The 26135-nt window shown below is 59.0% G+C and overlaps 9 protein-coding genes across 9 annotated transcripts; 3 read left to right on the forward strand and 6 right to left on the reverse strand.

Annotated features, from left to right (window-relative positions):
• Window positions 1-435: 435 nt before the first annotated feature.
• On the reverse strand, window positions 436-2478 carry THITE_2107843 (uncharacterized protein). Its single transcript, XM_003649289.1, has 2 exons — window positions 2249-2478; window positions 436-2082 (listed from the first exon to the last, which is right to left on the reverse strand). Exons 1-2 carry the CDS (start codon window positions 2346-2348, stop codon window positions 986-988), a joined length of 1197 nt encoding a protein of 398 aa, XP_003649337.1. The 5' UTR covers window positions 2349-2478; the 3' UTR covers window positions 436-985.
• Window positions 2479-3619: 1141 nt separating this feature from the next.
• Window positions 3620-6468, reverse strand: THITE_2107846 (uncharacterized protein). The gene is made up of 4 exons (XM_003649290.1): window positions 6027-6468; window positions 5677-5946; window positions 5150-5614; window positions 3620-5087 (listed from the first exon to the last, which is right to left on the reverse strand). Exons 1-4 carry the CDS (start codon window positions 6261-6263, stop codon window positions 3846-3848), a joined length of 2214 nt encoding a protein of 737 aa, XP_003649338.1. The 5' UTR covers window positions 6264-6468; the 3' UTR covers window positions 3620-3845.
• Window positions 6469-7902: 1434 nt separating this feature from the next.
• THITE_2107848 (uncharacterized protein) lies at window positions 7903-9649 on the reverse strand. Its single transcript, XM_003649291.1, has one exon. It carries the CDS (start codon window positions 9349-9351, stop codon window positions 8086-8088), a length of 1266 nt encoding a protein of 421 aa, XP_003649339.1. The 5' UTR covers window positions 9352-9649; the 3' UTR covers window positions 7903-8085.
• Window positions 9650-9876: 227 nt separating this feature from the next.
• On the forward strand, window positions 9877-11898 carry THITE_2107851 (uncharacterized protein). The gene is made up of 3 exons (XM_003649292.1): window positions 9877-10126; window positions 10271-11615; window positions 11674-11898. The coding sequence occupies exons 1-3, from the start codon at window positions 10117-10119 to the stop codon at window positions 11747-11749; spliced, it is 1431 nt and encodes a 476-aa protein (XP_003649340.1). The 5' UTR covers window positions 9877-10116; the 3' UTR covers window positions 11750-11898.
• A 781-nt stretch (window positions 11899-12679) lies between these two features.
• On the reverse strand, window positions 12680-14000 carry THITE_2107852 (uncharacterized protein). The gene is made up of 2 exons (XM_003649293.1): window positions 13915-14000; window positions 12680-13853 (listed from the first exon to the last, which is right to left on the reverse strand). The coding sequence occupies exons 1-2, from the start codon at window positions 13986-13988 to the stop codon at window positions 12869-12871; spliced, it is 1059 nt and encodes a 352-aa protein (XP_003649341.1). The 5' UTR covers window positions 13989-14000; the 3' UTR covers window positions 12680-12868.
• Window positions 14001-14059: 59 nt separating this feature from the next.
• On the reverse strand, window positions 14060-14867 carry THITE_2107854 (uncharacterized protein). Its single transcript, XM_003649294.1, has 3 exons — window positions 14717-14867; window positions 14575-14658; window positions 14060-14517 (listed from the first exon to the last, which is right to left on the reverse strand). The coding sequence occupies exon 3, from the start codon at window positions 14488-14490 to the stop codon at window positions 14083-14085; it is 408 nt and encodes a 135-aa protein (XP_003649342.1). The 5' UTR covers window positions 14491-14517; window positions 14575-14658; window positions 14717-14867; the 3' UTR covers window positions 14060-14082.
• Window positions 14868-15714: 847 nt separating this feature from the next.
• Window positions 15715-16774, reverse strand: THITE_2125581 (uncharacterized protein; the record flags this gene model as incomplete). The annotated part of the gene is made up of 6 exons (XM_003649295.1): window positions 15715-15817; window positions 15881-15899; window positions 16008-16062; window positions 16285-16326; window positions 16512-16582; window positions 16630-16774. The coding sequence occupies 6 exons, from the start codon at window positions 16772-16774 to the stop codon at window positions 15715-15717; spliced, it is 435 nt and encodes a 144-aa protein (XP_003649343.1).
• Window positions 16775-17189: 415 nt separating this feature from the next.
• Window positions 17190-22997, forward strand: THITE_2107855 (uncharacterized protein). Its single transcript, XM_003649296.1, has 2 exons — window positions 17190-17504; window positions 17695-22997. The coding sequence occupies exons 1-2, from the start codon at window positions 17407-17409 to the stop codon at window positions 22877-22879; spliced, it is 5283 nt and encodes a 1760-aa protein (XP_003649344.1). The 5' UTR covers window positions 17190-17406; the 3' UTR covers window positions 22880-22997.
• A 1478-nt stretch (window positions 22998-24475) lies between these two features.
• On the forward strand, window positions 24476-26130 carry THITE_2125584 (uncharacterized protein; the record flags this gene model as incomplete). The annotated part of the gene is made up of 5 exons (XM_003649297.1): window positions 24476-24776; window positions 25052-25175; window positions 25259-25275; window positions 25309-25532; window positions 25693-26130. The coding sequence occupies 5 exons, from the start codon at window positions 24476-24478 to the stop codon at window positions 26128-26130; spliced, it is 1104 nt and encodes a 367-aa protein (XP_003649345.1).
• Between the last annotated feature and the right edge of the window lie 5 nt (window positions 26131-26135).

Genomic DNA, 26135 nt, shown 5'->3' on the forward strand with positions numbered 1-26135 from the left:
AATCGGTGTAGCAACCTACCCGGAATTCCCTTCCCTCCCAGTCCAAGCCATCCCTCTGCCCCTTTACCGTCCCGCCCTTGGCGCCGACTCGGAGATCGACCTTCCCCACAGAGGCATACTCACAGTGACAGAGCATAGCATGGAGTGCATAGTAAACGCCCGTCATGCAGGCGCGCATGCTCGGGATCAGACGGGACGTAGTGTATTTTTGGAAAGGCGCTCTGGTTCCGTGGCCTGGTAGGGATGTACTGGCGCTTCGGTTAAAATTGGGGCGCGCGGCAGGGACCCAGGCTGCCGCGTGTGTCGCCGGCCGACGGGTCACGGCCGAGGGAAGGAGGGCTTCAACATGTCACCCGAGATCGCATTGGACGTGACGGGAAAGTACGTGGCGTTCAGCTGTCGGTTCCGTGGCCATCCCCGCTGCGCGGCTTCACGGTGCCGAGACCGGGAGTCGTTGAAGCAGGCCTGATGTGAGTATCCCTTGCTTGCGGATCCGAGATAACAAGGCAGAAGAAATGAGAGTTTGTGTAACTATTCCGTAAGCTTCGCAGCAAACGCAGCGCTGTCAATAGTCAGCACGCGCGTGAGTCTTTTCCTCTTTACGGCCAGACATTCGGCCCTGTTGCTGTGGCCATGCTTAGCCCTGTAAACGCCCTCTATTCTCAGGGCGGTTATGCGACAACGCTGGCTTATACCATCCCCAGGCACACGCCTCCTCTAAGTGGTGGTGGTCGTTCGCCGCGGATTCGCAAATCATTAGTTGGTCCATTCCTCCTTTGTTAAGGAGGGGGGAATGCTGCCTCATCCCGTCTATTTAAGTCCAGACAACTGGACGTCGGCCCACATGGCAACTCGATTTGGTGTACGGAGGCCAACATCTGCCCTTGGCAAGGGCCTGATTTGGCCTGACTTAAAAATGAGGCTATTGACGCCGTCGGACTCGCCATCGGTCTCCAGCCTCACCCTAGAGCGGAAGGCGCTGCTCTCACAGCTCCTTCATGACCTCCCCCACTGCCCGTGCCGCCATCCTCCTTCGCTGCTCCTCCGGCAACCCGGCGCTTGCATCCCTCACCGCTTGCAACTTCAGCATCATGCGCTCCAGCTTCTCGACGTCTTCCTCGCCCACCTCCTCTTGCTCCTCCGCCCCCGCGTTCGAGCCTTCCCCAATGCCTCCGCCGCCACTTGCCAAGATAGCTTCTCTCAACCCAGCGAAGTCCTCTCGATCAAACCCGAAATCAAGACTCTCGGGATCAAACTCGTAGTCATCGTCCCCATCCTGGTGCTGTCGGCTCTTCCCCTCCGAGCTCTTAGCTGCTCCCTCGCCGTCATCCTCCTCCTCCTCATCGCCCCTCTTCATTCCGCCTCCAGACCAATCATTCGCCTCCAACGCCTCCAACACCCTTGCCATGCCAATTCTCTCACCATACTCGTTCCTCTCCTCCCCCGTCCCGCCCTTTCCTGAAGCCGCGCCAGTCCCCGCGCCTGTCTTCGAGACGTGGACGAACTCCAACCCTGACTCGGCACACAGATCCTCCCATTCGTCCAGCTCCGCTCCGTCTCCCCCGAACCCACCACCGCCAACGCCAACCGCCAACCCCACGCCGTCCCACTCCCACCCGCCAAGCCCCTCCCTCACGACCCTGCCAACCTGCGTGATCAACTCCCTCGCCCGCTCCCTCTCCGTTTCCTCCTTGCCGGACCCGGCCCCAGTCCCAATCCCAGACCCCGCCCCCGCCGCTGCCCCTCCATCCCCAGCCGACGACGAGAAAGAAGGAGGAGCAGTAGGAGGAGGAAGCGCAAACACGACCAGCACGCCGCCCAGCACCTCCAGCACCTCCCGCGCCTCCGCCGAGAGGAACGACGCGGCCCACTCGGCCGGCGACGCCACCAGGTCGAGCCACACGGGGACCGAGGCGGCGTAGTAGGGCGTGCGCAGCGGGAGGAGGTGGGTCGTCCCCGCGAGCGAGGGCGCCGGCGGCGGTTCCTCTGTTGATGACCGGGCCGGTGGCGACGACGGTGATAGTGATGATGGTGTTGGTGGGGGTGGGGGTAGTGCGGGAGTGGGGTGGGTGCCGGTTAGGTCTGGTTTTGGGCGAGAGGGGGAGGGAAAGTGTGTTAGCCTTTTTGGTACATCTGTAGCTGGCTGGCTATATCTGTATGCCCCCCTTGACGAGATGGGACGTGGGACGGGGATGGGGGTTGAGGTTGGACAGTGAGTGGAAGAGGTGAGACTTATGGCGTCGCGAACCTTTGATGACATCGCTGAGGTGCTGCGCGGAGTCGGTGAGGGAAACGGCGAGGATCCGGCGTGGATTCGGAATCTCCGTTTTCGCTTTCTCGGGACTCATTTTATCGGCGTTGAAGGCGCGATGGCCCTTTCACACGCAGCTACTGGGTGAGGTCAAAGGTGAGGAGAGTAAGCCCGGTACGCGTTGACGTGTAGACGGTGGAGGTGCTGGCCATTGGATGGAGGGGTTCGTGGTGGGGTAATTGGGGGACCGCAGCTACATGGCGGGGCAGGTTGGGGAGGAATTACCCTCCCCCAGGTACCAGCTTAGGTATCGCTGAGTCCGGTCCATCAAGGACTTCGAGTCTCACAGGCTACTAAACATCATAGGCACTGGACATGCGCCATTATATCCAAGGTATGAAAGACACCGCGTGGCTTCATAATACTTTGCATGCCAACACAATGCCCCCCAGGGCCTGTTAACACTGGCCTGGCGCAAAGCCGCGTACGCTGGATCTGAACGCGGTGATGCTTTTCTCCCCTCTCGTCCCTCTGATGACAACAATGTTGAGGTAGTTACACGCCACAACGGATGCGTAAACCACTCATCTCCTCGACGGCAACTTGTTTGATGCGAGGCGCAAGCCCGGACCTTTCTATCGCCCGCCCACCATCCCCTTCCAGGCTCTCCCAGTGCCTCCTCCAGCATGCACCCACCATCTATTCCGTAGGTAGTCCCCAACAACTACCTAGTAATCCGCGCACCATCGGGATTTCCCAAACCCGATTTCTCGCAAAGCCCAGCTCGGAGCCATGTCTCAGACGCCAGTCCACTCACCAACGCCGCTACCGCGCTGTGTAACAACGGTGCCAGCTCACGGCATCTCAGACTAGACAGTCCGGAGACGCCCATCAGTGCGGCGCAGGCTTCTCCAGGCGCCAGGCCTGCCGTCGCCGGCTTTCGAGACATATCGGCCCATCTGGGAAATGGCGGGTGCAGAGAGCACCCGAGAGGCAGCAGGAGCTGCGTAGTGAGCGTTCGTCGGTGTCATCACGCCGGAACGACCCGCGAAAGAGATTCGACGCATCACAGAAACAAGAAAACAGAGCAAAGCAAGACATCTCGGGGGAATTCCGGCAACCGCGCGCTGGTTTCTCTCTCATTGTGTCATGAGGTAATATACTCGAACGCAAACATTGCGCCTGTAAATCCGCCCAACCGTGGGTCCCGTCGTCGTACGCCCAAGTAGCCGCCAAAACCTGTGAGGATATACAGCCCACTATTCCAAGGGGGATAGTTCGTTAAGGGTCGTAAAAGCCAGGGAGTAGAGTGGCAGGTCCTCGAGTGGTGGAACTCGATGGACAAAAATATTGTAACACACCGTGTAAGCGGGGGATGGGTGAGGGAAAGGTTGGGGGGCCGAGGGTGAAGGGTATGAGGGGAGGTTTGTTTATCACAACAACCTGCAGCCTCCCGCCGACTTCGTAAGGGGAGGGGAAAAAAAGGGGAGGAGGGGCCTCGTCGGCCACCACGAAACATCCAACCAAGCCCTCCAGAAACCCTGCATCTCGCCCCGGCGCATTCCCGTTCCATTCCCTCGCCGATCCGAAGCGCTCACCACTCCACCGAAGGCCCCGCTGCTCCAAACCCGCCAAACCCGTTCATCGTAGCCGCCGGGCCGTCGACATTCACGGCCGGGCTGCCGAACATGTCCCAGTCCAGCGCCTGCGAGTCGAAGAAGTTCCAGAACTGGCCGAGCGGGTCCTGCGGCATGCCGGCGGCGTTCGGCCCCGGCGTGAGGTCCATGTTCAGGTTCGCGGGCGTGTAGGGCGGCTCCGGGGGTGTGGGCTCCGTCTTAATGTCCTCGTTCGGCATGCACGCGCGCAGCTTCTCGATGCAGGAGGGCACCTCGGGCATCGTGCCGGTGCGGGCCAGGATGACCTGCTCGCGCTTCCTCCACGCCTTGAGGATGAAGACGGCGAGCGCGGCGTAGTTCTTGTTGGTCACGTCGAACAGCTCCGGGTGGTACGAGTAGACCACGATGACCTGCTTCCACGCGCGCTCCACCAGCTTGCCCTCGGTGCGGCTGCAGAGCTGTCCCGCCACGTACATGAAGAGCTCCAGCCGGAAGTGCTGCAGCGAGAACCAGGCGAAGCCCTTGTCCTTGCTCAACACGTAATTCGTCTCGTCGTGCTCGAGCGTCATGATGGCGACCTTGAATGCGTTGTCTTGCGCCGACCTGACCTCCCCTTCCCCGTCGGGACGCTCCTTGAGCGGCGTCATCAGGTCGTTGAGCTTGTCCGTGAGGTGCGACTTCATGGCAATTGCCATCTCGTGCACAGGGCCAGCCGTTGGGTCGCAGTACTTGTCCAAGACTTCCAAGAGTTTCTCCCGGAGCTGCCCAAACCCACGCATATACTCGGCCAGCTCCTCCTCCGTGGGCCGCTTGCTGTTCGACACTCCCTCCGCAATCATGACCACGTTTTCGAGTCCGGGATGCTCGACAACAAACCTGGCAAATGTGTACGTGAGGAGGCAGAAGATCATTTCTGTGGGTCCTTCGCGGTCTTGGAACGGCTCGGTGGCCGACTGGAACATATCTGCGTCGTTGAGGTTCTTTGGAAGCTTCGCGTCGCAGTATCTCGGCAGCCAGGAGTGGGTGAGCCCGGAAAAAACGGCGTACTTGAAATCCAGCATGAAGATTAGCCACCAAACACGCCTTCGCATCTCCGATTCGAAGGGAGGAAGACCGAGAGCCTCGCCGTCGCGGTGTAGGCCCATCTTCTGCGCGATGCGGACGGCAACTCCGTTGAGAATCCACGTGGCGTGCGGGTTGTACCGGCCCTGGAGGGAAATCTGCGCCCGGTATCAGCAACGAAAGGGCTGTGGTTGTGGGAACTGCGCGACAGGGTCCATACCAGATAAAGCACGAGAGCCTGGAGGGTTGGCAAGTCGTGAGATCTGAGGAAGCCGATGCGTTGCAGACTTAACCGGACTCCTGACGAATACCTCTGCACCGCTTCTTCCCTCGAATATCCCAGCAAACCCCGGCACTCCTCCGGTGTTAGCGACACAGCCGCCATCAGAAAGATGGAGAACATGAGCGCCTCGATATTCTTCGGCACGTTCTGGGGACCGTTGGCGGCCTCGGCGACGTAAGGCTGCAGCGTCGGGACGTGGATGGCTTTGGTCAGCGGGTTCACCCGGTCGAGGAAGATCTGCCACAGGCGGAGCATGTGCGCAGCCTCCGGCCAGAGATCCTCCACCTTCGCGCCAGGACTGTCGCCACCAAGAATCAGATCGGAATTCTCGTCGGGCGTTATTGCCTCGGAACCGAAGTCATCCGAGTCCTCGCTGTCCACGATCTCCCTCATGGCTCGGAGCTGGCGGAAACTTCACTGTAAGCGGTCATCTGGGGCGAAGTGGACAGCAGATGTTTACCCACCTCGTCGTAGACGATCGACAGCAAAGGGCTGTCCATGAAGCGCACGCTGCCATCTTCTCTGACGAGCCTCCCTTCAGGCTGCCACCTTATGTACGCTTCGTCGTGGAAGTTGGGGGGCTGCGCCGGGCGCGCGGCGAGTTGGTCGGGCTTCTCGGCCGCATACTCCTTCAAGAGCTCCTCGCAACGAGCCAGCCTCTCCTGCAGATCCTGGTTCGGCCGCCTGCGCTTCCGCGCAGGGGCGGGCGTGCTTGGCGTGCATTGCACATTTGCCTTGGCCGGGAAGGGTCAGCGGGAGCCGGGCACACCAAGGGCAACACCACGGACGAGCCACGCTGGATTCCAAAGCTTACCTTGGTGCAATTGGCGCAGGGGAAGTGTCTATCGCACTTTATTTTCCGGTGTTGGCAGAGGACGCACGCGAGAATGCGTGGAGGTTTGTTGGTCGCGACCGCGACAGGTAGCGCTGGGGCAGAGGCGGAGGGTTTGGAACTCCCCGGGGTCGACGAGCTTGGTACAGCAGTCGTATACGTCGGTGGTTGTGGCATAGAGCCCGACAGGGCACCGGCGAAGTTGAATGCGTCTTCCATATCGCAGGGAACGAAGGCGCCGATAAAATCGCTTGCTCACATCGAGAGCGAAGGCGAATTCGAGCCACCCGGCAGTCAACCACCACCCAGGTGGGGGGTTCGATCTTGGAGGATTTGGCGCTGAGTGGGGAGTTCAAGTTATGCTGTTTTCGGCGGCTGCCTTGCAGCAGCGCCGCCGTTAAGGCCGCGGAGATCAGTGCGACCTGGAAGTTCTGCGCGGCTACACAGTAGTGACCACGGCAGGACGTGGATGACGCCGTACTGTGTGTGAAGACGGGGGTTTTGTTGCGAAGATGCTCGGCTGCCCTGAGGCTGGTCCTCTGTCCGTGGTTGGTTTTCAACGATGTCGGTGGAAGCAGAACCCAAAGCGCGGCCTCAACCCAAGTCCGCCCGTACAGAGTACCAGGTAAGTTAACGATATATTCGTGTGGGGCCAGGCGTCTTGGGAAACGTTGGAATCGCCACTGCAGAGTTTTGAGAGGAGGAAACTGGCGATTTGTTCGTTGGCCGAAGAAATCCGGGGGAACACTTCATCCAATTGAGCTCCAAAACTCGACCAAGTGCGAACCCCAGGTCACCGGCTGCGTCATACCTGAATGTTCCAGGCTGCGCTGCGCCTTTCCAGGTTGTGCCCAAAACGGCCAGGTTTTCCCGCTTCTGACCGCCCCTGCGTCGTTGGCCCAAAAAGTCTCCGAGGGTTGTTCGGGCACCTTCGATAAGGTACCTTAGGTAGTTATTCCAAGTAAGGTAGTGGAGTAGTTTACGGAGTACGGTAAAGTTCGTCAGAATGTATATACCAGGTATCTATGTCTTGTCGGACTTTTGCCATATGTTCCATCCCTTAAAGACCCTAAGATCCGTTTTCTTCATACCTAAGGTACCTATCTTGGGGGAATATGCCAAGCCCGAACCGGAGTTGGGACGAGCGCTGTTGTATGTACGGCAGGGGAACTACGCAGTAAAAGAGCGTGACAGCGCAGTGCGCTGGGTGCGCGACTCTTAGGGCGCAAAACTTGTAATGACCAGGTACTGAGTAACTGCCGCAACTTGGTAGTGTATTGAGGATGATGCACGCTCACAGGCTACCTTAGTGTAACTACAGCATTGCATCACGCAACGGCGATCCCGCCGGGATGCAGCACCGTCTGCACTTCGCGAACGGAGCCAGTCCGACTCGATTTGAGCGCAGCACCTTCTCGTGGTTACCCGCGGCTTACCTTCAGGGTGGATTGGTTTTCCTGCGGGGGGCAAGATGCAGGTAATGATCAACAAAGGTGTCTCACTCGAAAGGTGGTGGAAGAGATCACACTCCTCGCCCTCAGTTACTGTGGAGTTGAGTGAAGCCGCGTTATTGTCAGGTTGTCTCTGGCAAATTGGACCTCTGGTTTGAAGCAGGAGCTAAAGTTCCAGGTTGGCAGAACTTGCCTCTGCTCCTGTGGACCACCTACCAGGTACCTAACGCACCACAAAAAGTACCGGATATCTTCCAGGTTCCTGCTTCAAGGGTCGCTGGGAAGGATGTGGGCCGTGTGCGACGGCCTGTTCAACCTCCGAGGTCCGAACCGCCAAGTCGGAATTTGCCGTCTCCAAGCAAACCATGCGCAGCATCCCCACCCTGACCATCCGATGGGGTGGACAGCCAGGTCCTAAAGTACTGCGGAAGGCGGTTGATGTTGGACAGGAGAGTGTTCCTGAGCGATACCTTGCCGGCCGTCGGTACTGTGTTTGCTGGTCAGAACCCCAGGTTCCTTTTTTACCGGCCGACACTAGGCACCTGAGGTGTCACTGATGTTGAGGCTCATTGAGCATCTTCTATTGTTGGCTATGTGCCTCGTGGTCTATCAGGTTCGGTCTCAACTGCTACCAGCGCCCTTGACGGCACGGCGTGAGCGGGTATAAGCATCCTCTTCCTGGCTCCACGCACCGCTTTGAGGTGCTTCCTGCTCGTAATGTGCGCCTGCCACAGCTCTTCCGTCAAGAGGGTCTTCTGGCAGAGCTCACAGGTCTTGCGGCACGGCGTGTCCTCGCGATTGCTCCGCTCGACGGACCCGACAAGCACTTCCCGCGCGGTGTCGGAGACGTCAAATGGAGAAGGCAGCTGCTCGCCAGCGAGGAATTGCCGGGCTAGCTCAACCCCCTTCTCCAGCACCTCATTATGCCAGCTTTGGACGTCGGAGCTATCCAAGAGATAGAGCCTGTCCAACAGCTGCTCGTCTTGCAGGGACGGGATGGTCTTCATGGTCATCCAGCGGACCTGGTACTTGGCGTACTGGCGCGTCGCCGCCTTAGTGCTCTCGATGCCAGCAGCCTTGAGCTTGGCCAGCTCGGAGCTCTCGGGCGTCTGCTTGACTGCAGACAGGTACGGCTCGAACTGCCGGAAACCAATTGACTGCCAGATGCCTTTTGACCGGTCAACAGTTTCGCCTGCGGCTAGTCTCCGCTGGAGATAGTCATAGACTTCTGCCGTCTCGCTGAGGAGACCGTTCTGCACCATCTTGTCTACGCGCTCGTCGAGACGCTCATTGAGCGCCTCTCGGCGCGCATAGAGCCAGAACAAAAGGATCTGCCCGAGACTGTGACCTTGGGAGCGGTCGTGGGACGCCCACTTGGACTCTCTCCTGCTCCGCTGCTCAGCGTAGATGTCAGATGCGCGCCGACCAGTGGCATAGTAGATCTCCAGTGACGTGCGGATCTTGCGGGCGTCATTCGGATGCCACTTCTCCGCCATCACGGGGTCAACCTCGCGCAACTTCTGCAGCATTGCTTCGGCTGAGTCCCTCAAAATGGGGTGTTTCTCCGCGAGCTCTTCGCGGTCTGCGGCCCCGCCTTCGAGTGCCAGTTGGTCGTCGACCAACCGGCCTTCAAACAGCAGACCGTCGAGGTAGTAGGACGTGCCGCCCACGACGATGGGAAGCTTCCCTCGACCGCGGATTTCAGATATTATCCTAGTGGCCTCCCTTTTGAAACGGGTTACGACCCAGGGGTCCTCGTCGAGCTCGATACTCCCGAGCAGGTGGTGTGGAATACCTCGCCGTTCTTCGACCGAGAGCTTGTTGGTGATGATGGGCAAGCCTCTGTACATCTGCATCGCATCCGCGTTTATGATCTCGCCGTTATACCTGGTTGCCAGCTCCACGGCGAGCTGGAAGTCGTCAGCGATGCTCAATCACGGCAAGACGGAGCAAGATGGACCGGGCTTACATCCGACTTGCCAGTGCCGGTCGAGCCATAGATGACGATCAAGGGCGCCATCTTCCTGACGGCAGCCCTTCCTGACTGCAGCGCCGAACCTAGAACAGAGGCTAAACGGGCAGCAGGACCCATCAGCATCAGCCTGGCTCCAGTCGCATCCGCATCGCAAGAGGCGTTGGTGTATGTTTTCTCCCGGCTGCGCTGTGGAGCCCCGGAATCTGAATGTCGAATGCGGCAAACAAATTGGTCCAGCGAGGCACCAACCAATGAAAGCTGGGGAAGGGCTTGGCGTCCCTTAACTCAATTTGAGCCAAACTCCAGCCGCAGCTCACCACTAACTATTCCAAATTCGGTCCTATGTTATCCGCACGTAGGCGGCAACGCACGGAGCACCTGGGCTTCCCCAGTTGTTTCGGGCTGGGAACAGCTGTCACGTGTGGACCCATTTCGAAATTGGACACATCACAGAATTACTTTGAAGCCAGATCTTAAGGGAGCTGCTTCTCCAGCTAGCTGCCTTCTCCCCCCCTTTCCCGACGCCATTGCACCGACGACAACTCGCGCTTTTCTGCGGAGTCGTTGTCGCTCGTTTCGCCTCTTCTTCTCCTTCTTCTGGATGGTTTAATATCTGGTTTTTATTTTCTCCGCACAATCGCCCAAGATGAGTTCCCGTAAGTAACTGCGCAGCATCCTTCCGCTTGGGCTTGGGCGTGTCGCGGAGCTCCCGCAGCTCCAAGCACCCCCGCGAGCAAAGCACCCCTATTCCTGTTTGCGACAATGCGCTGATTCTCTCGCTCCGCCCTTCCGCGATGCAGTCCGGTTCCTCGATCTCGTCAAGCCCTTCGTGCCGTTCCTCCCCGAGGTTCAGCAGCCCGAGACCAAGATACCGTTCAACCAGAAGCTGATGTGGACCGGGCTGACGCTCCTGATCTTCCTGGTCATGAGCCAGATGCCGCTCTACGGCATTGTCTCGTCAGACACGTCCGATCCGCTATACTGGCTGCGCATGATGATGGCGAGTAACCGTGGCACCTTGATGGAGCTCGGTATCACGCCCATCATCTCGTCGGGCATGGTGTTCCAGCTCCTTGCCGGCACCCACATGATCGACGTCAACCTCGACCTCAAGTCGGACCGCGAGCTCTACCAGACGGCCCAGAAGCTCTTCGCCCTCATCCTCTCCGTTGGAACCGCCACCGTCTACGTCTTCACCGGCCTTTACGGCCCCCCCAGCGAGCTCGGTGCCGGCATTGTCTTTCTCCTGATCCTCCAGCTCGTCGTCGCCGGCATGATCGTCATCCTCCTCGACGAGCTCCTCCAGAAGGGATATGGTCTTGGCAGCGGTATCTCGCTGTTCATTGCCACCAACATCTGCGAGTCTATCATGTGGAAGGCCTTCTCGCCGACCTCGATTAACACCGGCCGCGGCCCCGAGTACGAGGGTGCCGTCATCGCGCTGTTCCACCTGTTCATGACGTGGCCCAACAAGCAGCGTGCGCTGCAGGAGGCTTTCTACCGCCAGAACCTGCCCAACATCATGAACCTGTTGGCTACCCTCGTGGTGTTCGCCGCCGTCATCTACCTCCAGGGCTTCCGCGTTGAGATCCCCGTCAAGTCGTCGCGCCAGCGCGGTGCTCGTGGCTCGTACCCCGTCCGCCTGTTCTACACATCGAACATGCCCATTATGCTGCAGTCCGCCCTGTCCTCCAACGTCTTCTTGATCAGCCAGATGCTGTACTCGCGCTTTTCGGAGAACCTGCTGGTCCGCCTCTTCGGCGTCTGGGAGGCCAAGGACGGCTCTTCGCAGCTGTCTGCCGTTTCTGGTCTCGTCTACTACATGTCCCCGCCGCTCAACTTCAAGGACGCCCTGCTGGACCCGATCCACACCGCCGTCTACATCGCCTACATGCTCACTGCCTGCGCTGTCTTCTCCAAGACGTGGATCGAGGTGTCTGGCTCGAGCCCCCGTGACGTTGCCAAGCAGCTCAAGGATCAGGGCCTCGTCATGGCTGGCCACCGCGAGCAGAGCATGTACAAGGAGCTCAAGCGCATCATCCCCACCGCCGCTGCCTTTGGTGGCGCCTGCATTGGTGCCCTCTCGGTTGCCAGCGACCTCATGGGTGCGCTCGGCTCTGGTACCGGAACCCTGCTTGCCGTCACGTAAGCGAACCAAACCCGCTGAGGTATAAGAAGCGAGTCCAGTGCTAACCTATGCTAGGATCATCTACGGTTACTTTGAGATCGCGGCCAAGGAGGGCGATCTCGCTGGCATGAAGGGCATGATCATGGGCTGAACGCAGCTCAGCACGCAAGCTCCACCGCAGCGTAGCTGCGGTAGCCAGCTACATTTCACCCCGATCGACTGCCCATGTTGACGGGTTTCCACATGCGGTATTATTTCCTGTTGTAGATGACTGTAATTGTCCGGTGATCCAAGCACGGGCCGCATGGGCCCTCTGTACGTATAGTCTCGACGAAGCAAAACAAAAAGCCTTCACGGGAGGGTTCCAAAAAGCGGGTGAGGAAAACTAGCTCATATACTAGGGCGGACAATCCATTCGGCGGGTTTCGGTACCGTACCTACTACCTGAGTCAAATCGCTGGGCTGCTCCGGTGCTCTGCATTGTTCCCCGAGAAGATTGTCTTGGGCACCATGTGTTGTCTGACGGCAAGGGCGCTTCCGGCATTTCTAGGCAGCCAGATCCCCCTGTGCTGTTTCGTTGCGCAACATCGGTAACCTGATCCAAACATTGCCTCTGTGGTCACTAGTTCTGCCAACGCGTCGCGAATTTCCTTCTCTGTAGCCAGCCAATCGCGGTTGCGGCTTTGCTTTCCAGCGGTGTTTGCAAGACGCAACGTCCGCCTCACGATTCGAGAGGAGGTTGCACAGCAGACGTACGCGGGCTGGGCTTCGTTGGCCTCTGTGTGCAAGGAGTGGCAATTCGTGATCGCGAAGGAAAGCTTCCGCCGGTTCAAGTTACGGCAGTCTTGCCTCCAGGGCTTCGAACGTTTGATCGTTCGGCAGTGGCACCTCATTCATAATATCTAGCTCGAAATCGAGCTACCGAGATCCTCGTGCAAGCGGTGCTGGAGAGACATGCCAAGACATAGGATATATCAAGAGAGCTTGTCTATCAGTGATAGGGTGTTGCTCCCAATGACACCCGACGTCCTCCAATTGATCACACCGGCAGGCACAGCAGCCTAGGGACATACCCGGTTGAGACAAATAAACTCAGCAACTGGCGCTCGAGCTCACTCCTGTAAGGCCTTTGCACCATGGGCAGTGGCGCTACGATTTTGTATTTCCTTCCTTGCATCCTGTCAGGATCAAACGAAAACGGTTCAATCTGGTTTGATTGATAGCAGATCCATCCTGCTGTTCCATGACAGCTTAACTCCTACCACCACATTTACCACACCTCCCATTTCTGTCCACCCATGGCACAAAGCCTATTGAAGAGCTGGTCTCTCAACGGCACAGCGGTTAAAACATACGCCTTCCCGTTGCGATCCTTGATCTCGACACCATCGGAGACATCGCGGTCCATGGCCCAGCCAACGGCAAGCTTGAGCTTCGGCGCGCCCATCCCGCTGTGCTTCTTCAGCTCTGTAATGTCCACCGCGCGGACACGCCAGTCGTTATTGAACGAAACAAGCACGTCGGGCCCGGGCTTGCTGATGCGGACATGTCCCGGCTTGCCCTCCCAGCGAGCGCTGAACTCGGTCGGCCCTTCCCTCAGGTCGCCCGCCCCCTTGGGCGGCACGGCCCCCAGCCTGTTCTTGGCGCTCTCGCGGCCGCCGACTTTGGCACGCAGCTTGTCGATCTGCAGGGCCGCCTTGACGCCCAGCTTGACGCTGCCTTTGACGAGCGCCAGAAACCCGCTCGTCTTGGGGCCGCCCACGTCTTTGATCTCGGAGTCGGGGCCGCCGGCCTGCTCGAGCGTCTTCGTGTCTGCGGCTTTCGCCTCGTCGATCTCGTCCTGCGTAGCTCCGAGGGGCGCGTCGGCGCCGGCTGCGTCCATGTCCGCTGCCGTCAACTGCAGGGGTTCCTCGGGAGGGCTCTTGTCGGTGCTGGGTGCGGGTGGGAAGGGGGTTCCGTGTGCTTCGCCGAGGCGAAGGAGCGTGATGGCGAGCTGGGCATCGTTCGGGACGCCATGTAGGATGTGGGCCTCGGGACGCAGTAGCTGGGTCCATCCTGGGTGCCAGCGGTCGAGCCATCGAGTTATCAGTCGGATTATCGGGTCGCCGAAGAAGATGACTCCGAAAATGAACGTGGTGGCTTTCAAGATCGTAGCTGCCGAAAAGCATATGGACACCATGAGCATGGGATAAAGAAGACCTGCCAGGCGGAGCCTGTGCTTTCCCTTGGGAAAGGGGGGTGTGGGGTCCAATGCACTGCGAATCCCTTGTCAGCGGACTCTTCATATTCTAGGGAGATGGTGATCAGGAAACATACTTTGCGACCCGCTCCCAATTGTCCGAGACAAAGTGCAGGAGCCGCAGCAAGGGCAGCATCTTGGACCACATCATGGTCTCCACGGGGTACCTATGTGGCAGTTAGACCGGCAAGGGAGGGGGAGGCCGGGGGGTGGGGGGGGGGGGTTCTGCTGGACCAGGTCTTGACTTACTTCGTCTTGTCATGTGAGGGTTCACTTACACCGGCAGCTTTGTCCTTGGCGACAGCAAACAGTGTCGTCGCCTCATTGGGCTGCGGCATGTCATCGGTAAGGTGGCTCTCCCCTTTTTCATTTTCCGGTTCATCCTTGGGGTCTTGCGCGGTAAGCGTGTTCACTGCAATCCCCACGACACCGGTCACGAAGTTGCTGGCTTCATTCTCGACCGCTTCCCCCTTGACATTCTCCGGCGCGCCTGTCACAGCGTCCGTTGAGCCGAGGACGCCTGCATGAGGCTTTGTCAAACCCCCGGTTGCCGTGTCTGTGAGCGCCATCGGCGCAGGGGGGAACAGTATTGTACGGGCTCTCGGCGAAACGCAGAGTACCATTGCTGTGGCGATAAACCCTGCGACGAGCATGTTAAAGTACCATAGCACAAAGTACACCTGGGGAGACTTAGCAACAGCAATGGAGGGATATAGGATCGCCTATGGCATGCTCACCGCACAAAATGCACCCGTCCTCCGCGGTTCAAGCCAGGAACGTATTCTCGAGATGTGCTTTATACCGGCTAGTACTCCAAGGAGCTGAATTAGGTCAGCAACTGTCCCATTTGTAGATTACAGCGGACGTTAACAGCCTTACCGGGCCCATGTAAAGCCTCTCCATCTGAGATCGGAACCTAGCGGAATCGGTATAAGCCTGGCTATGCTCCAAATCTCTCAACTACTCAATACTTGCTTGTTAGGTGCGAACTCAGCTTGGTCGGCCAAGTTCAAGTCCAGGCCACTGGGCGGAATCTTGCTGGTTTCCTTGAGGTAAAAGATTTGCTGCATGCTGGTCAGCATAGGCACAAACACGTGTATAACGTGGAAGGAACTGAGACCGCATACCATATTGAAGCGTCTCACGAGAAGCCAGAAGTCCTCATTGCTGAGTCCATCTACAAGGCGGGCGACAACCTGTGGGTCGTCCTTGTTCCAGCCATGGTCGACCGGGTTGCCACCCTCGACGACTGGCGCTTCAACGGCCAGTGTGTGCGAGTCGGTGGGCTTTTCTGTGATGCTGTCTCCCAGGACACCGCCGTCAGTGTCTGTCTTCATTTCAGTGCCCTGGTCTTTCGTCACGACTCCTTCAGAGGCAGCCATGGTTACAACGGTCTGAGGGGGTCAGCGACCCGTGAACAAAGATGTTGGTGTATGGCAAATTGTGGAGCTGGAGGAAATGAGAAAGCGCTGTCGTCTTAGGTGCCGGGTTTATTATTAGAAGAAAGTTTCATTGCTTCCAATTGCAGGAGTGAATTGCACAAGGTGGTCTCAATTGTCCGTCATGACGTTACGATGACGTTCTCCGGTGCAGCTATAGAAACGCGAAGCCGCGACTGTTGCTGCCCCGCTACCCGCAACGTGGTCAATGATTAAAAAAAAGGGAAGTTAAAGACATATGGTATTTTGTAAGTGAGCGGTGGCTACAAGCAAGCAGTGGGTTGAGAGGGCTATAGTGCACAAATATTGAACGAGAGAGAGAGAGCGAGAGAGAAAATTTGGGATCCTTGAGCGGAAACTCGGGGTTCTTCGCATGTGGATTTTGTAAAGTATCTTGCTTTTGCCCCTAGAAACTCGACGCTCAGAACTGCCAAAACTTTAGCATCCTCGACGGTAGTCCCAAACGGCCCCGGGAGCAGGAGACCTGTTCATAGTGGGCGACACCCTGTGACCTCTGTCGCCGGCACCGTTTGAAGCCGTTCTGGTCAGCCGAGGCAGCAATTGCTGTTCAGTGCTGGGCAAGATCTTGTCCAAAACTACCTACACTATTGAGAGCTCTCTGTCTGGCCAGAAAGGGCCAGAACTGATAGCTTCGAGATCAAGAAACCGCACCCTTTGAACGACAGCGAACACCAGAAGCTGGCATTGTGACGGACGGCAAGGGCGCTTACAGCACTTCTGGATGGACAGATTCTTCCGCTTGTGCTCCTCGCTGTGCAACACAGTCTATTGTCGGGAGGTGCAGGTTGAGGGGTAAGGAAAAACGATTCACGCGGTGAGACCGATCGCTGCAGCATTCTATGTGCACAGGCTTTCACGCTTCCCCGCGTGTCCCAGCTCTGTCGTTGTGACATTCTCGGATCACTTGCGTCGACACCACTCTCCGCAGTTGCGGCTGACTTCTGCACTCCGACAGCGTGGCATCCCGTCACTCTCGGGGTGACTCACTTGCTTTCTTGGCTTTCGCACTTGTTGGTGAAGGGTGCCCGCCTTTTGATTAGATAGCTTCGCCGAGGTTGTGATGGATTAGGAAGGTCGCAGACGGGATAACAGGCATGGCATGCCGAACGGCGATGGCGCACGGAACCCCACTAGTGTACTGCCTGCATCTTCCTGTACAGTACCAACACTACCCGTAAGGAACACTGCTGCCCGACGAGGTGAATGTAACCTACACTATCTGTCTCGGATTCGTGTTGATGGACCCGGCGAGGGTGGTGGGAGAGCTGCATCAACGAGGAGCCACCTGACGCACACGAGAGAGCAATTGCGATGTGCAACATTTTGACTCACAATTGAGAGCCGGCGGCTTCTGGAGGGGCAGGCTTCTGACACCATTGACCGCCCAAATTTCGAGCTTCCCGCTGTCTCGGGCATTTTCGTCCCGCAGGAAAAGGCGGGGGGTCCAACCAAAGGCGGCCAAGCTAGGCAGATGCATGGTTGCGGCGTTCAACAGCAGGGAATGGCACTGCTTGATTGTCTCGTGCCAAAATTCAAATGTATTTGGAGGTAGGCCTTTGTGCGAGTCTGGACCACGAGGATGGGAGCTGGTGCTGTGCTGTTGTTGTTTGTCAACATTAGGAGCGAAGCTCGGGCCACAGAGCGAGTAACAGCTGCATTATTCCACCGCCCCCATATCCGAAGCATCAACCTAAATTTCCAGGTAACTAGTTATGCACGGAATACGGCTTGTTCGCCCGCTTACGGGCGACTACTGTGACAAAGGTACGGACTACAGTGGGGCATTGACTGGCTGCACCCCACCTTGCTTACCACCGCCCTGCGAGCCTGGACCCGCACACGACCCAGATGGCAAGAAAACTCGAGAATCCGGCGACCCAGAACGGAATGCAGGAGAGCAGCTAGTGAGGTCTTCCTGCAGCAAGGTGCCAGACTGGGGTTCACAGGAGCTTTAAACCCGTCGCGGTGCCAGAGCCGAAGAGCTGGAGCCGGAACCGTTCTCTGCTCTTCCAATCCCCATCCCGCTGCCCCACCAAAATCGTCCCCCAGAGCTTGGCCCGTTCTCGAGCTTGAGTTTGGCTCGCCCACTCAACAACGGAGGCAACCGTCATGACCCACGCCCACGACGACGCGGGCGAGATGGGCTTTGCCTCGTGTCCCTGGCCAATCTGGCGGACCGACGACTTCACGCATTGTTTTCAGCAAGAGTAAGTAACTAAGCAACCGATCTGGAATGTGCAAGTTGCGCTGGGACCTGTCCCGGCACCGGCGCTGGGCCGGCTGATCTCGCAGCCTGCAACGGCCTGCGACGGCCTGCTGCCGCCTGCAACGGCGTGGCGTTCCGCTGTCAAACCACCGACCACCGACATCGAGCTAACTAAGCAAACCCTGAAACAGCTACCTCAAAGTCCTGCTGCCATTGGTCGTTGTCAGCCTGTCCCTTCTCCGACTCGCCGCCCAGAGCATCGCGCGTGCCGTCAAACTAAAAAGCGACCGAGGGTACGAGCGCATTGGCGATGGCCCGGTGACATTAACGCCGCCGGCCCACACGGAGCTGCCCTGCGAGGAAGAGCCTGTCAGCGAGGATGAAGAGGACTTGACCATCAACGGCGGCCGCCTTGCGCTGGCCAAGACCCCCACGAAGGGTTCGATCGTGGCGGCCGACATCCCCCCGGGCCAGACGCTCTCCGTTCTTGCCGAGGAGGTCGCCGTTGCTGGTCTCGTCGCCGTCAATGCTGTCGCCCTGGCTACCGGCGCCTATGACCGGAATCAGACTCGCATTGCTGCCACGGTTGGCCTGATCGTCTGGGTCTACGTCTTGGTCCTCGCCTCGCTGCGGCTCTTCCTGGGGAACACGCAATGGCGCGTCCCGCGGCTCTGGAACCACACAGCTGCCATTTACGGCTTCCAATGGCTCTTCTCCGTCGTCATATTCCGTTCCGTTCTGATCCATCCGAGCTCCCGGATCGCACAGACGCTGGTGATCGCCGAATTTGTCTTGACATCGCTGCTGTTTGGCATCGCCATCAGCACGCGCAAGGGGAACAAGACTATCCTGCTTGAATGGGAGGATGGCATCGAGCCCAGCCGGGAGAACCTGGCCTCCCTGTTCTCCTACTACACCTTCTCCTGGGTTGACTCGATCATTTGGGCCGGCTGGAAGGAGCCGTTGGACATCAAGAGGGTTTGGAACCTGCTTCCCAAAGACAAGGCTGCCGCCGTTCTGGCCAATTACCGCCACTTCAAGAAGACCACGTCTCTGTCATTCCACCTTGTGAAGTACTTCAAGGGCTTGTTGCTCGCCCAGGCTGCCTGGGCCGTCCTGAGCGGCGTGCTCACCTTTGCTCCGACCCTGCTCCTCCGGGCCATCCTGCAGTATGTCGAGGATCCCGCGGTGGCGCCTAGGAATGTTCTGTGGCTGTACGTCATTCTCCTCCCCTTGTCCGACCTCGTTCGCTCTGCCTGCGACGGCCAGGCCCTGTGGATTGGCCGCAAGATCTGCATCAACATCCGGGCCATCTTGGTGGGCGAGATCTATGCCAAGGCGCTGCGCAGGAAGGCGGCGGCCGGCAAGGACACGAACCTTGGAGCGGACAAGAAGAAGAGCTCTGAAGCCGACCGCACGAAAGAGGGTATCGTCGCCCGCGCGAAGCGGCTCTTTGGCTTCGGAAAGGACACCAAGGACGGCCAAGCGGAGACAAATCGGGCTGCCGATGAATCGGCTGGCAAGAAGGAGGACGATGCCGATGAGCAGGCCAACCTGGGCACCATCATCAATCTGATGTCGGTCGACAGCTTCAAAGTGTCCGAAGTGACCGCATACATGCACTTCCTCGTCGCATCGGCGCCCACACAGCTGCTCGTCTCCATCGGTCTGCTCTACCAGGTCATGGGCCTCAGCGCCATCCCCGGCTTCGTCGTCATGGCGCTGCTGCTGCCCGTCAACATTGCCTTCGGCAAGGGCTTCAACTCAAGTCAGAAGAGGATCATGGCTGCTACGGACAAGCGTATCCACGCGACAAACGAGATCTTGCAAAACATTCGCATCGTCAAGTACTTCGCCTGGGAGCACCGCTTCGCCAAGATCGTGGATGAGAAGCGGCGTGCGGAGCTCAAGGCTCTGCGGAAGCGCTTCGTGATCTGGGCTGCCGCCGTGGCCGTCTGGAACGCTGTGCCAATCCTGATCACGTTCTTCTCGTTCCTCGTCTACACGGTCGTCGAGCAGAAGCCGCTGTATCCGTCCGTCGCGTTCACGGCCATTTCGCTCTTCATGCTTCTCCGCTACCCGCTCGACCAGCTCGGCGACATGATCGCCCACGTCCAGGAGTCCAAGGTGTCGATCGACCGCATCGAGGAATTTTTATCCGAAGAAGAAACCGAGAAGTTCGCCCAGCTGGGCATTGACAACGTTGACGAGAACGGCAACAGGGTCATCGGCTTCCGGAATGCGACGTTCATCTGGGGCGGCAAGAACACCGTTGCCGAGGACGGGTCTATGGCTTTCCGCCTGCTCGATCTCGATGTCGACTTCAAGATCGGCAAGCTGAACGTCATCACGGGCCCGACGGGATCCGGCAAGACGTCCATGCTGATGGCGCTGCTTGGCGAGATGACCATCATGAAGGGTCGCGTCTACCTCCCCGGCGGCCGCAGCCGCGAGGATGTCCGGCCCGATCCCGAGACGGGGCTCAGCGAGACTTGCGCCTACGTCGCCCAGCAGGCCTGGCTTGTGAACGCCAGCATCAAGGACAACATCCTGTTCTCGGCTCCCTACGACGAACAGAGGTACCGCGACGTGATCGTGGCCTGCGGCCTGGAACGCGACCTGGAAATCCTCGACAACGGAGACGAGACCCTGGTGGGCGAGAAAGGCATCACGCTCTCTGGCGGCCAAAAGCAGCGCATCTCGCTCGCCCGAGCCGTGTACTCCAACTCGAAGCACCTGCTTTTGGACGACTGCCTCAGCGCTGTCGACTCCCATACCGCCCAGTGGATCTTCAACAACTGCATCATGGGCCCTCTCATGCGCCACCGCACCTGCATCCTTGTCTCGCATAACATCCCGCTCTGCGTGCCGCCGGCCGACTACGTCGTCACCATGGCCAACGGTCGTGTCACTGGTCAGGGAACGCCGCAGGAGCTCATCGCAGCCGGGAAGTTGCCCGAGGACGTTGCTGTTCAGAAGTCTGCGCCAGGATCAGTTCACATCTCCCGGGTGCCGTCGCGCGTCCCTTCCAGCGTCGGCGAGGAGAGCGGTGACACTCTGGTGAACGAGCCAGATGGCGATCAACAAAGGACGAGAAACGAGGCGGCCAAGAAAAAGGAGACCAAGAAGCAAGATGCCATGGAGGAGGCCAAAGCCACGGGCGCGGTGAAATGGCCCGTCATGAAGCTCTACCTTCAGTCAATGGGAAGTTGGTGGTTCTGGCTCGTGACAGCTCTCGTCTTCGGGGCGCAGCAACTTTCTGGCGTCGCCTCCAACATTTGGATTAAGGAATGGTCCAACCAATACGCCACTGAGGGCGCCGCGACGATGCCGTTCAACACAAACTCGCAGAGCTACTCGGCACAGACGCTGTCCCCGACCTACCTCGCCTTCACTGCGAACTTTGCCCGGGGAAGCGCGACAGCTTTCTCCGCCACTGGGGCTGGGGTTCCCGAAGTGAACATCACATACTACCTGACGGTGCTGGCAATCATTGGCATAGCAGGCGCGGTATCCGCTCTCGTCAGAGACCTGTGGATTTTCTTCGGCTCGCTCACCGCGTCGTGGAAGATCCACGACCGCCTGATGAGGGCCGTAACTGGCGCCAAGTTCAAGTTCTTTGATGTCACGCCGCTGGGGCAGATGATGAACCGCTTCAGCAAGGATCTGGAGGCTGTCGATCAGGAGATCGCGTCGATCGCCATCGGCGTCATGTCTTGTGCCTTGGGGATTGTCGTGACTATCGTCATCATTGCCTACATCACCCCTGGCTTCCTGATTGCCGGTGTCTTCATCATGCTGGCATATGCTTTCCTCGGCCAGTTCTATCTTCACGCCTCGCGCGATCTGAAGCGGCTGGAGTCGGTCGAGCGGAGCCCGCTGTTCCAGCAGTTCGGAGAGACCCTCAGCGGTGTCACCACCATCCGCGCGTACGGCGACGAGAGGCGCTTCATTCGCGACAACCTGGCCCGGATCAACACGCAACTGCGGCCGTTCATCTACATGTGGGCTACTAACAGATGGCTCGCGTTCAGGACCGATCTCTTGGGCGACCTTGTTGCGTTCTTCGCCGGCGTGTTCGTCATCCTCAGCCTGGGCAAGATCGATCCGGGCTCAGCGGGCATCTCGCTCAGCTATGCGATCGGGTTCGCCGAGAATGTTCTTTGGCTGGTCCGGCTGTATGCCATGAACGAGCAGAACATGAATTCGGTCGAGCGGATCAAGGAGTACTTGGATGTCGAGCAGGAGGCGGCGGCCGTTGTCGAGAAGAACCGGCCGCCAGAGAACTGGCCTTCCGAGGGAGCAGTGGAGTTCATCAACTACAGCACCCGGTACCGTAAAGAGCTAGACCCGGTTCTGCGCAATCTCACGTTCAAGATTGAGGCCCGCCAGAAGATTGGTATCGTAGGAAGGACTGGCGCCGGCAAGAGCTCGCTCGCGCTGGCGATTTTCCGGGCTCTCGAGGCGGACGAAGGCAAGATTCTCATTGACGACATTGACATTGGCCAGATTGGCCTCCGCGACCTGCGCGAGGCCATCACGATCGTGCCGCAAGAGCCGACGCTCTTCATGGGTACCATCCGCAGCAACCTCGACCCCTTCGACCTCTACACCGACGAGCAGATCTTCACGGCGCTCCGCCGCGTCCATCTCATCGGACCCGACGAGCTCACAGCAGCCACCAATCCGCCCACGCCCGCCCTCGTCCTTCCCGAGGCCACTACCGCATCGGACACCGTCGCCGCCACCAGCCAAGACCAAGACCAAACCGGCCAGCAACAACAGACGTCCCGGCCGCCGTCCACCACCACCGCCACCAACAAGAACATCTTCCTCGACCTTTCCTCGCCGGTGACCGAGTCCGGCAACAACCTCTCGCAGGGGCAGCGGCAGCTGCTCTGCCTCGCGCGGGCGCTACTCAAGCAGCCGACCGTGCTGGTCATGGACGAGGCGACCGCGTCGATCGACTACGCCACCGACGCGGCCATCCAGGAGACTATCCGCGAGCTGACCAGCACCATCATCACCATCGCCCACCGCCTGCAGACCATCGTCGACTATGACAAGGTGCTCGTGCTCGACCACGGCCGCGTCGTCGAGTACGGCCACCCGTGGGAGCTCCTGCGCAAGCAGGGCGGCAGCTTCCGCGGCATGTGCGAGATGAGCGGGGACTTTGCCTCGCTGGAGGCCGCGGCCAAGAGGGCCTGGAAGGGCAGGCAGTTGGTGGATGTTGATGAGAATAACGATGAGGATGGGGATAGGAATAGGGGTGGGGAGGGTGACAACGGGCAGGAAGGTGCGCCTGAACAAACCGGCGCGAGTGTCGAGGCGGTAGAGCCTGTGGCTGTGGGCGAAGAGACTCGGGAGGGGCAATAGTCGGCGCGGTTACGGGCTAGGACATAGAAGATGGTTGTATCGGGGTTTTAGTTTAGTTTCGAGTTGGAGATGGTGTCCGGCCTGGCTGTTGCTGGTCGCCGGGTTCAAATTGAATATTGTAGACGCCCACATTGTTTTGAATACACGGCTCAGAGGGCTAATTTGAGCCGTACGGGTGTTGGCTTGCTGTGCATGACTCGCTGGGAGGGGGGAGGGGGATACCAAGTTTCTTTATTATGTTTAGAAGCCGGCGAGTCGTGGATTGGGTCGGGTATGCTGCCCCGGGACGACCGATGGGGTGGGACTGGTTGAGTTGCTGCTCTGGGTGTCGAAGGTGCCTCAAAGAGTGGCCGGCGGATCCCGGAGGTGTTGCTTGGGGTGGTTGGTTAAGAAGAGATATACGCCCATCTTATGTTGAGGGTCTTATCAGCCAGCCGTGCCTCGCTGTGACCCAAAGGAGGCTGTGACTGGTGAGAACTCGGCTTCGGTCACCTCAACACAGGCTTGGTCGAAGTGGTGCGGCATGACCTCTTCTGGGGGCGCTGGGTCACGCATATGGAGGAACTCGGAGCAGAAAAACGGCCCACGGCCAGGTGGATGTGTTGAGGGCGAGGGCTGTCACAGGGTTGAGCCGTCCATTGGCCGGGAGAGGATGGAAAGGGGTAGAAGAGGAACGCTATAAAGAATGTATCGTCATCCGATGACGACGAGCGGGCCTATGGGTCGGCCGTGTGCCACAATAATGAGTGGTTGTGTAGCCCACGTGTCTGAGCTGTTTGGCCTCTCAGCTGCTTTGATAAAGGACTCTCGTACCCTCGGGCTTGCCTGTTTGCTCCTCCTGTCTGTGGTTGGAATCTCCGGTATCCCGTTTACTTCGCCCAGGAGTGCCGTGGAGACGGTGTCACAGAGTGCGGCCTCGCGACCTAGGAATCGGCTCGTCTCACTATACAACGTTCCCATCCACCATCCCGGGCAGGATCGGATGCTCAGTCGCACATACCAAGCCCTGAGCTCCCACCCTCCGAACACGATGACACCTGTCAAAGGGGAAAGCATGTTCAAGCGGAGCCCACAGGACAACGCAACGTACGGCTGACCCTCCCTTGCTCAGCATCGATGGAACTGGCCCGCCTTAATCGTGCACTGCTAACCTAGCAGCTCGCTCTACCAAGCGCCTCGCCACCCCCGACAAGCAATCCCAGCCCGTTACCCCCCTCGCCGACACCACCCCCCGCCGACGCGCCCCCGCTCACGACCATAAAACCGACGCCGTCATTCACCACGCTCACTCTGCATTTCTCGCCACCTAATAACCCAGCCACGACGGCACAGACGCCCCCGACGACGCCCCCCGCGAGCACTCCCCCCGCGAGCGCGACCTCCTTCCCGGGGACCGCACCATTAACAACGGCGCCTTCACTCACAACCACTTTTCTCGCTCCCGTCGGCCCTTCCCCTCTCCCTTCCCCTTCATCCGCCCCTGCCGCCGCTGCCCCCGGCCACATTGGCGACGGGGTGTTTGGCGGGCACAACGACGGCAACAGCAATACTGGCGACGGCAATGGCATTACCACCGCCGGCGGCGGCGGCGGCAGCATGAATCTGGTCAAGATCGGGGTGCCGGCCGTGGTGGGCGGGGCGCTGCTCTTTGTCGGGCTGTTCGCGCTGGCGAGGTGCTGTTGTGTGCGGGCGAGCAGGAGGGCGAGGGAGGACGTGGAAGGGAAGGGGGGAAGGGCCGATGAGATGGGGATTCAGGACGGTGATGGGAGGGGAGATGGAAAAAATAAAGGAAAGGGGAAGGAGAAGGGAAAGGGGAAAGGGAAGGGGAAGGGGAAGGAGAAGGGGAAGGGGAAGGGCGACGAAAAGCTGGATGGGCGGTTTACATGGGGAAAGGGAGGTGAGAGAGGTGGAGGTTCGGGATTGGAGGAGGAAGAGGGGATGATGGATGAGCACGAGATGGTGCCTGTTGTTTTGCTGAGTGGAGGAGGTAGTACGAGCTGTCCCAGCGAGTATGGGTATGGCCGAGGGGCAGGTTCAGCGATGATGGCTGGGCACCCAAGCCAGGGGGGGGCCGGGACGAGCGTTGGCACAGCCAGAACTTGGTGGTGGGAGCCAGCCTTGGGAGAGGGGATACATTTGATAGTGCCTAGCCATACACTGACTCAGCAGCAGATAGTGCCTCGTCGCGCCAAGACTCAGCTGTGAATTCAGCCCAAGGCGCCGCCCAGGAGACAAGGCAACCGGAACGGGCGGCGCTGCGCCCACTGCTTCGCCATGTTTGGCGCAAAGAAGCTCCGTTCAGCGTCGTCGGACAGGGAACAACTGAAAAACAAGTTCAAATCTGATCATTTTCCTGGCATGTGGACGCCGGTTCGTTAGACACATTTCCGAGTCCCGTAAGTTCGCCGTTCAACGTCAACGTGACCTAGCTTCCGGGAGGCGGCCGGCTAGGACAAGTCTTCACTCGGCGGCACATGCGCCTGAGAAACTTCCTGATAACCTGCCCACGCAAAAGGCCACCATCAGCACACTCAGCAGCCACTTCTATTTTGTTCCGTTCCCTCGCGTTTCTCTTGGTCAAGATCATCTCCCGGAACCTCTCCCGGAACCGCTCTCCTTGCTTTCACTATCCGGAATCCACACGGGTTTCGAGGTGTGTGTGCGCGAATTACTCTCGATTCCCGAACCCGGGCTTGATGCCGGGAGCTTCGAATAAAGCTAACCACTACCAGGCACGACTTTCATAAGCCTCAAACCGAAAAAAAAAAAAAAAAAAAAAAAAAAAAAAAAAAAAAAAAAAAAAAAAAAAAAAGCCTCTCGTCGCCCGCAACCGCTGGTCACCCACCGCTGCTCTGCCTCTCTCAGCAACCAGCCAGCCGGCCATGCCTCCACCGCCTCTGCGGCCGCCGATCGGGGACTCCCCGATCATGAAACACCAAGGGGTCGTCCTGTCCGTCTTCGCCTGCCTGCTGCTGGCCATGCTGCTGGCCGTCTGCGTGGGCGACTGGAGATCCGCGCGGCAGGGCGCCGACGACCGCGCCGGCCCGTCTCCGCGCTCCCCGTCCAATTCGGAGACCACGCCGCTGCTGCCGTCGCCCAACGACTCCACCGTCGTCGACTCGGAGAGCGCGAGCAGCAAGCGGTCTGTCGGTTATGTCTTCTCGTTCCGTCCCGCGGAGCTTGGCCCTGACGCGTCGTTGTCGTCGCCCGGTCCGGAGGAGGAGAGCGCTACCGGTCGAGGGGCTATATAGGGATT

This window comes from Thermothielavioides terrestris, chromosome 1, assembly GCF_000226115.1.
Source record: "Thermothielavioides terrestris NRRL 8126 chromosome 1, complete sequence".
Taxonomy (NCBI): domain Eukaryota; kingdom Fungi; phylum Ascomycota; class Sordariomycetes; order Sordariales; family Chaetomiaceae; genus Thermothielavioides; species Thermothielavioides terrestris.